Below are 8,529 nucleotides of genomic sequence, written 5' to 3'. Positions count from 1 at the left end.
TTTTTTTTTTTGAGACGGAGTTTCCCTCTGTCACCCAGGCTGGAGTGCAGTGGCACGATCTCCGCTCACTGCAGGCTCCACCTCCTGGGTTCATGCCATTCTCCTGCCTCAGCCTTCCAAGTAGCTGGGACTACAGGTGCGCGCCTCCACGCCTGGCTAATTTTTTGTATTTTTAGTAGAGACGGGGTTTCACCATTTTAACCAGGATGGTCTCGATCTCCTGACCTTGCGATCTGCCTGCCTCAGTCTCCCAAAGGGCTGGGATTACAGGCATGAGCCACTGTGCATGGCCGTAAACTTTGCTGGCTTCTAGTTTCAGCTTGCTTGCCTTCAATCCCTTTCTGAGCCACGCTCTCTCTCTCTCTTTCTCCTTCTTTCCTTCTTCCTCTTTTTCCTCCTCCTCCTCCTCTCCTTTTCTTCTTCTCCTCCGCCCCACCCGTCCTCTGGCTGTGTGAATCAAGCAAATGGTATAGATGGAGGCAGTGAGGGCAGACTTATTACCATCCTCTAACATCACTGACTCCTCCGTTCAAGACCTGTCTTCTCCCTTAACTTTCTGTGAAACATGGAGTTCGTGTTAGGAATGCATCAGGCTTCAAGTCACAGAAATCGTGAGTAAAAGTGGCTTCTTTGTTACAGGAGGAAGAAGGTCAGGGTGGGTAAGGCAGCTGAGCAATGCTACTGGGGACCAGGCAATTTCCACCGTTCATCTCCAGCACCATTAAGGGTGTAGTACTTTGTCTCCCGTGTGTTGCCTCATGGTCCCAAGATAGCTGCTGTGGCTCCAGATCTTATGTCCCCATTCCAGGCAGGAAGAATAGGGAAAGACAAAAGACAAAAGGCAAAAGATTTTCTCCTAGTGTGGTTTTCCCTTTTCTTCTCCATCAGGGACATCCTCTCCAATGGCTTTCCCTACATCTCACTGACTGGCATGAGTGGCAGCTGAGTTACAGAATCTTTTAGGTTTCTTTCTTTTTCTTTTCTTTTCTCTCTTCTCTTCTCTTCTCTTCTCTTCTCTTCTCTTCTCTTCTCTTTTCTTTTCTTTTCTGAGACGGAGTCTCACTCTGTCACCCAGGCTGGAGTGCAGTGGTGTGATCTTGGCTCACTGCAACCTCCACCTCTCAGGTCCAAGCGATCCTCCTGCCTCAGCCTCCCAAGTAGCTAGGATTACAGGCGCCTGTCACCACGACTGGCTAATTTTTGTATTTTTTATAGATACAGTGTTTCACCATGTTGGCCAGACTGGTCTCAAACTCCTAACCTCAAGTTATCTGCCTGTCTTGGCCTCCCTAAGTGCTGGAATTTCAGGCGTGAGCCACCACATCAGGCCTCTTTTTATTTTTTGAGACCGTGTCTCACTCTGTTGCTCAGGCTGGAGTGCAGTGGAGCAATCTCAGCTCACTGCAAACTCTGCCTCCCTGGTTCAAGTGATTCTCCTGCCTCAGCCTCCTGGGTAGCTGGAATTACAGGCGCCCGCTTGTATGGCCGGCTAATTTTTGTATTTTTAGTAGAGACAGAGTTTCACCATGTTGGCCAGGCTGGACTGGAATTCCTGACCTCAAGTGACCAGCCGACCTCGGCCTTTCAAAGTGCTGGGATTATAGGCGTGAGCCACTGCACCCAGCCTCTTTTAGCTCTCTTGACTCTAGAAAAGTCTGGAAAAGGTAGACTAGGGAGCGGAGCTTCAGCATTCTCCCCTCTGCCCTCCACCCTACCCTGCGCAGGGGGAGACGCCAGTGCCCAACATCATGGAGATCGCTTTCTACTTCGAGCAGGCGGGCGTCGGCCTGAGCTCCGACGAGAGCTTCCGCATTTTCCTGGCCATGAAGCAGCTGGCGGAGCAGCAGCCAATCCACACCTGTCGCTTCTGGGGCAAGATCCTGGGAATGAACCGCAGCTACCTGGTGGCCGAGGTGGAATTCCGGGAGGGCGAGGAGGAGGCGGAGGAGGAGGAGGTGGAGGAGATGACGGAGGGTGGCGAGGTCATGGAGGCGCACGGCGAGGAGGAGGGCGAGGAGGACGAGGAGAAGACCGTGGACATCATCCCTAAGCCCGTGTGGAAGCCGCCGCCCGTGATCCCCAAGGAGGAGAGCCGCTCGGGCGCCAACAAGTACCTGTACTTTGTGTGCAACGAGCCGGGCCTGCCGTGGACGCGGCTGCCCCACGTCACCCCGGCCCAGATCGTGAACGCCCGAAAGATCAAGAAGTTCTTCACAGGCTACCTGGACGCACCGGTCGTCAGCTACCCGCCCTTCCCGGGCAACGAGGCCAACTACCTGCGGGCCCAAATAGCCCGCATCTCGGCCGCCACGCAGGTCAGCCCGCTGGGCTTCTATCAGTTTAGCGAGGAGGAGGGCGACGAGGAGGAGGAAGGTGGTGCTGGGCGCGACTCCTACGAGGAGAACCCCGACTTCGAGGGCATCCCCGTGCTGGAGCTGGTCGACTCCATGGCCAACTGGGTGCATCACACACAGCACATCCTGCCGCAGGTGAGCGCCGGGACTCCCGCCTCCCACATGGCAGGGGCAGGGGGCTCGCGCATGACCCTGCAATACTGACCTCAAGCTCTTACTCTCTGCTAGGCAACTAACATTCATTCGTTCATTCATCCAACCATTGATTGGTTCAACAGATACTGGCGGATAATCCCGTCGGAAACCTTAGGGAACAGAGGCATTTTTTTTTCTTTTCTTTCCGTTTTTTTTTTTTTTTTTTTGGTTGGCGGGGGGAACGGAGTCTCTGTCACCCAGGCTGGAGTGCAGTGGCACGATCTCAGCTCACTGCAGCCTCCACCTCCTAGGTTCAGACGATTCTCCTGCCACAGCCTCCTGAGTAGCTGGTACTACAGGCACACGCTGCCACGCCCGGCTAATTTTTTGTATTTTAGTAGAGATGAGGTTTCACTGTGTTGCCCAAGCTGGTCTCAAACTCCTGAGCTCAGACAATCCGCCGGCCTTGGCTTCCCAAAGTGCTAGGATTATAGGCATGAGCCACTACGTCCAATCCTTTTTTTTTCTTCTTCTTCTTTTTTCCTCTTTTTTTTTTTTTTTTTTTTTTTTGAGACAGAGTTTTGCTCTTGTCGCCCAGGCTAGAGTGCAATGGCATGATCTGGGCTCACTGCAACCTCTGCCTCCCTGGTTTAAGCAATTCTCCTGCCTCAGCCTCCCAAGTAGCTGGGATTACAGGCACGCACCACCACGCCCAACTAATTTTGTACTTTTAGGAGAGACAGGGTTCCTTCATGTTGGTCAGGCTGGTCTCAAACTCCTGACCTCAGGTGATCTGCCCGCCTCAGCCTCTCAAAGTGCTGGGATTACAGCACTTGGAGCCACCACGCCCAACTTTTTTTTTTCTTTTAACACATAGCATCTTGCTGTGTCACCCAGGCTGGCATGCAGTGGCACGATCATAATTCACTGCTACCTTGACCTCCAGGGCTCAAGCAATCCTCCTGCCTCAGCCTCCCGAGTAGCTAGGACTACACCACAACTATGCCTGGCTAATTTTTTTTTTCTTTTTCTTTTTTTTTTTCCTGAGACAGATTCTCGATCTATTGCCCAGGCTGGAGTGCAGTGGCGTGATCTTGGCTCACTGCAAGCTCTGCCTCCTGGGTTCACACCATTCTCCTGCCTCAGCCTCCTGAATAACTGAGACTACAGGCATCTGCCGTCACGCCTGGCTAATTTTTTTGTATTTTTACTAGAGATGGGGTTTCAACATGTTAGCCAGTATGGTCTCCATCTCCTGACCTCATGATCCGCCCACCTCGTGCTGGGATTACAGGTGCCTGACACCATGCCCAGCTAAATTTTATATTTTTTAGTAGAGACGGCGTTTCGCCATGTTGGCCAGGCTGGTCTCAAACTCCTGACCTCGAGTGATCCACCTGCCTCACTCTCCCAAAGTGCTGGGATTACAGGCATGAGCCACTGCTCGGGCGGTGAACCCGGGAGGCAGAGCTTGCAGTGAGCCAAGATTGCACCACTGCACTCCAGTCTGGGTGACAGAGTGAGACTCCGTCTCAAAAAAAAAAAAAAAAGAATCAATGCGTGGTCAGGTGCGATGGCTCGCGCTAGTAATCCCAGCACTTTGGGAGACCGAGGCGGGTGGATCACTTGAGGTCAGGAGTTCGAGACCAGCCCGGCCAACATGGCGAAACGCTGTCTCTACTAAAACATAAAAAATTTAGCCGGGCATGGTGTCAGGCACCTTAATCCCAGCTACTCGGGAGGCTGAGGCAGGAGAATCACTTAAACCAGAGGGCAGAGGTTGTCGTGAGCCAAGATCGTGCCGCTGTACTCTAGCCTGGGCCACAGAGTAAAACTCCGTCTCAAAAAGAAAAAAAAAAGAATCAATGAGTGAATGAATGCATGAATGGGGGTCACACAGTCAGGAGTCCTCATCTCAATACAGCAGTTCTGTCGGCCCGTTTCCCACCTCCTCTTAACTGTGCGGCTAAATCTTGCCCTCTTGCCGGTGCCTGGGTCTCTGAGGACAAGGCTGTGCTTCAGTCCTGTTGGCCCTTCACCTCCCCCACAGGATGTAGGCTGGGCTCTGTGCACTGGGGCCATCGCCTGAGCTTCCCCCCACCCCCAGGGCCGCTGCACTTGGGTGAACCCTTTGCAGAAGACAGAGGAGGAAGAGGACCTGGGGGAGGAGGAAGAGAAGGCTGATGAGGGGCCAGAGGAGGTGGAGCAGGAGGTTGGCCCCCCACTGCTAACGCCACTTTCAGAAGATGCGGGTAAGGAAACCCTCTCAGCCTGTACACCACTAGCTGGGGAGGGCTGGGAAGAAAGGGAGGGGTGGCTGCACTGCTGGGTCTCCCCGGTCCTTCCCTCCCAGCCTCAGAGGCTCTCTCAGCTAAAAAATGGGCGTGATCACAGTGGCCCCATCAGGAGGTTCTGGGAACATGTCCATAGACTTGTGGCAATGGCCCACACCTTAGGATATGGCCTTTTGAGTCCCATGTGGGCCTGGAGGGAGGGGGATGTAGTTGGGGAGCCCTCCCTAAAGACTGGAGCTGGGTGTATGTGTGTGTGTGTGTGTGTGTGTTGCTGCTGTTGTTCTGAGACGGAGTCTTGCTCTGTTGCCCAAGCTGGGGTGTAGTGGTGCAATCTTGGCTCACTGCAACCTCAACCTCTCGGTTTCATGCAATTTTCTCGTCTCAGCCTCCTGAGTAGCTGGATTGCAGGCATGTGCCACCACTCCCAGATAACTTTCGTATTTTTAGTAGAGATGGGGTTTCACCATGTTGGCCAGGCTGATCTCGAACTCCTGACCTCAAGTGATCCACCTTACTCGGCCTCCCAAAGTGCTGGGATTACAGGCATAACCCACTGTGCCCAACCTGGAGCTGGATTTTGGATGAATGGACAGGAATTTCGTAACGTTGGGGCCTCAGGCACCCACAGGGAAGTGAAGAGAGAGGCTAGGAGTGGGCCAGGGGACATGTCCTGGATTTGAAGCCAGATCCTGCCAGGCTGTGCCCTGCCCTCTGCACCCTGGTCTAAACTGATGGCCAACTCAGGAACGGAATCACAGCGGCTCCTCAGTCGGGGGGCCCTGCTGGGCACCAGGCACTGCAGCAGGTGTGCGCAGACCTTGTCACCAGGCCTCCCTGCCACCCTGCAACAAAGGCCAGATGAGTCTCCCCATTTCCTGGATGGAGCCAGCCGAGGTGGGTGGATCACCTGAGGTCAGGAGTTCGAGATCAGCTTGGCCAACATGGTGAAACCCTGTCTCTACTAAAAATACAAAATTAGCCGGGCGTGGTGGTGCACGCCTATGATCCCAGCTACTCGGGAGGCTGAGGCAGGAGAATTACTTGAACCCAGGAGGCAGAGGTTGCAGTGAGTCGAGCTCACACCACTGCACTGCAACCTGAGTGACAAAGTGACGAGACTCTGTCTCCAAAAAAAAGAGCGTGCGAGAGAGAGTGTGGTCTGCAGCCAGGGTTCAAACACCGCAGCCCGAGCTGTTGGTGGCTGTAGTTCCCCTTATGCCCCTCCAGGCCTCCCTTATTGCTGCCTGCCTTCCTCCAGGGTGCAGTGCAGGGACTGAGGGCCTTCCTGACCCTGCTGCCCACCCTCTGCTGCCTCTCCACCACAGAAATCATGCACCTGGCACCCTGGACCACCCGCCTGTCCTGCAGCCTCTGCCCGCAGTACTCAGTGGCCGTTGTGCGCTCCAACCTCTGGCCGGGGGCCTATGCCTATGCCAGTGGCAAGTAGGTCTTCCCCCAGCCCCTCCCAGCAGGAGAATCCCTCAGGACTTCTTCAAGGCCTGGCTGGGCTGGGCAACTCACCAGGGTGGGCAGAGATGGGGAGGGCCCCCTTCAGGAAGCCCCTAGGACTGACCCCCTCATAGCTCCTATGAGTTTCACCAGGGCTAAAGTGGGAAATACCAGCCCACTAGGATGGGTCTTGGTAATGAGTCATGACGAGAGCATGGAGAATCAGAGGGTGGGAGGGACTGGCTAAGGTCACACAGCACTTGTGGGATACGAACCTGGATCTCCAGCCCCCTGATGACAGGGACAGAGTCCCTCTCTGGGGAAGCTGACTCCTTCCCTGGGGTCCCCTGGACAGTTCTTCCAGTTTTTTTGTTTGTGGTTTTGTTTTGTTTGAGATGGACTCTTGCTCTGTCACCCCAGGCTGGGTGACAGTGCAGTGGCGCCATCTCAGCTCACTGCAACTTCCGCCTCCAAAGTTCAAGTGATTCTCCTGCTCAGCCTCCCTAGTAGCTGGAACTACAGGCACATGCCACCACGCCTGGCTAATTTTTGTATTTTCTGTGGAGACAAGATTTCACCATGTTGGCCAGGCTGGTCTCAAACTCCTGACCTCGAGTGATCTGCCCACCTCGGTCTCCCAAAGTGCTGGGACTACAGGCGTGAGCCACCACACCCGGCCTGTTCTTCCAGTTGGAAGGCTCTTCTCTCTATGGGACAGAAACCTTCCCTCCCACCACCAGTTGTTCCAAAAAGAATGGCAAGCTTGGGCCAGATGCACTGGCTCATGCCTGTAATCCCAGCACTCTGGGTTGCCAAGGTGGGAGGATTGCTTGAGCCCAGGAGCTCGAGACCAGCCAGGGTAACATAGTAAGACCCTATCTGTACAAAAAAAAATAATAACAAATTTAAAACTCAGCTGGGCATAGTTGCACGGACTACAGATTCCCAGCTACTTAGGAGGCTGAGGCAGAAGGATTGCTTGAGCCCGGCAGGTCGAGGTTGCAGTGAGCTGTGATCCCACCACTGCACTCCAGTCTGGGCGACAGAGCAAGACCTTGTTTCAAAAAACAAGAATGGCAAGCCGAAGTCACTCCCACATCCTCCCACCCAGTTGCACACTCCCCACAGTCCTTCTCCTCCAGGCACCTGGCAGCCCTCTGCTCTGCCGCGTGGCGGGGTTTGGAGCTGGAGGTGGGCGCACCTACCAGCTTTGTCCACCAGATGGCAGGACGATTTTTCCTAGAATTTCCTTTTTAATCTCGATGTGAACTGGGACTGTATTCGCTCCTGTATGAATCACAGCCGTGGTGGGATTGCATGTAATCTGGATACTTTAACACATTCCTGGCATTTATTTTTTCCTTCTCTGGAAGCTGGGAAGAGGCACGTTTGCTTTTGCCAACTCCCTTCTTCAGGCCATACCCCAAGATGCCAACATTCCTCTGAAAGCAAATTATCCAAACTTGAGGCTCCACTTGTCCATCCATCCTCTGCCCCCACCTGCCCAATGCTCTTCTGTCCCCCTACCCATTGTTCCATTGTTTTTTTCTTTTCTTTTTCTTTCTTTCTTTCTTTCTTTCTTTTTTTTTTTTGAGATGGGGTCTCTCTCTGTCACCCAGGCTGGAGTGCAGTGAGTGATCACGGCTCACTGCAGCCTCCACCTCCTGGCCTCAAGCAACCCTCCCACCTCAGCCTTCCAACATACTAGGATTACAGATGTGAGCCACTGTGCCTGGCCTCATTTTTAAATATTTTCTTTCCTTTTCTTTTCTTTCTTTCTTTTTTTTTTTTTTTGAGATGAAGTCTTATTTTGTCGCCCAGGCTGGAGTTTAGTGGTACGATCTCAGCTCACTGCAACCTTCGCCTCCCAGGTTCAAGCCATCCTCCTGCCTCAGCCCTCCCAGTAGCTGGGATTACAGGCATGGGCCACCACGCCCAGCTAATTTTTGTATTTTTAGTAGAGACGGGATTTCGCCATGTTGGCCAGGCTGGTCTTCAACTCCTGACCTCAGGTGATCCACCCACCTAGGCCTCTCAAAGTGTTGGGATTACAGGCGTGGGCCACCGAGCTCGGCTCTCTCTGCCTCTTTATCGGTCTCTGTCTCCCTCTCTCCCTACCTCTTAGTCCCCTCCCTTTCCTCCCATCTGTTCCTCTTCCTTCTCTAATTAAAATTCTGCAGAAAGGCTGAATTGGCTGGGTTAGGACTGGGCACTAATCTCCTTGTTCATTGTCAATCTCCTCTTAGCAGAATATAGGCACAACCCAGGGATTTTTTTTTTTTTTTTTTTTTTTTTTG

General features: G+C 53.4%; 1 protein-coding gene across 2 annotated transcripts in view; it reads left to right on the top strand.

The window, feature by feature from the left end:
- Window positions 1-8,529, top strand: part of RSPH6A (radial spoke head 6 homolog A (Chlamydomonas)) — a 19,294-nt gene that overhangs the window by 8,886 nt on the left and 1,879 nt on the right. For both annotated transcript variants that reach the window (XM_011975123.1, XM_011975124.1), the window contains exons 3-5: window positions 1,725-2,489; window positions 4,597-4,741; window positions 6,109-6,226. In XM_011975123.1, coding sequence (XP_011830513.1) covers window positions 1,725-2,489; window positions 4,597-4,741; window positions 6,109-6,226 — 1,028 coding nt within the window. The remainder of the gene's footprint in view (window positions 1-1,724; window positions 2,490-4,596; window positions 4,742-6,108; window positions 6,227-8,529) is intronic.

The sequence above is a fragment of the Mandrillus leucophaeus genome, unplaced genomic scaffold (genome assembly GCF_000951045.1).
Source record: "Mandrillus leucophaeus isolate KB7577 unplaced genomic scaffold, Mleu.le_1.0 Scaffold151, whole genome shotgun sequence".
NCBI lineage: Eukaryota > Metazoa > Chordata > Mammalia > Primates > Cercopithecidae > Mandrillus > Mandrillus leucophaeus.
This window is presented reverse-complemented; position numbering and strand designations above follow the sequence as displayed.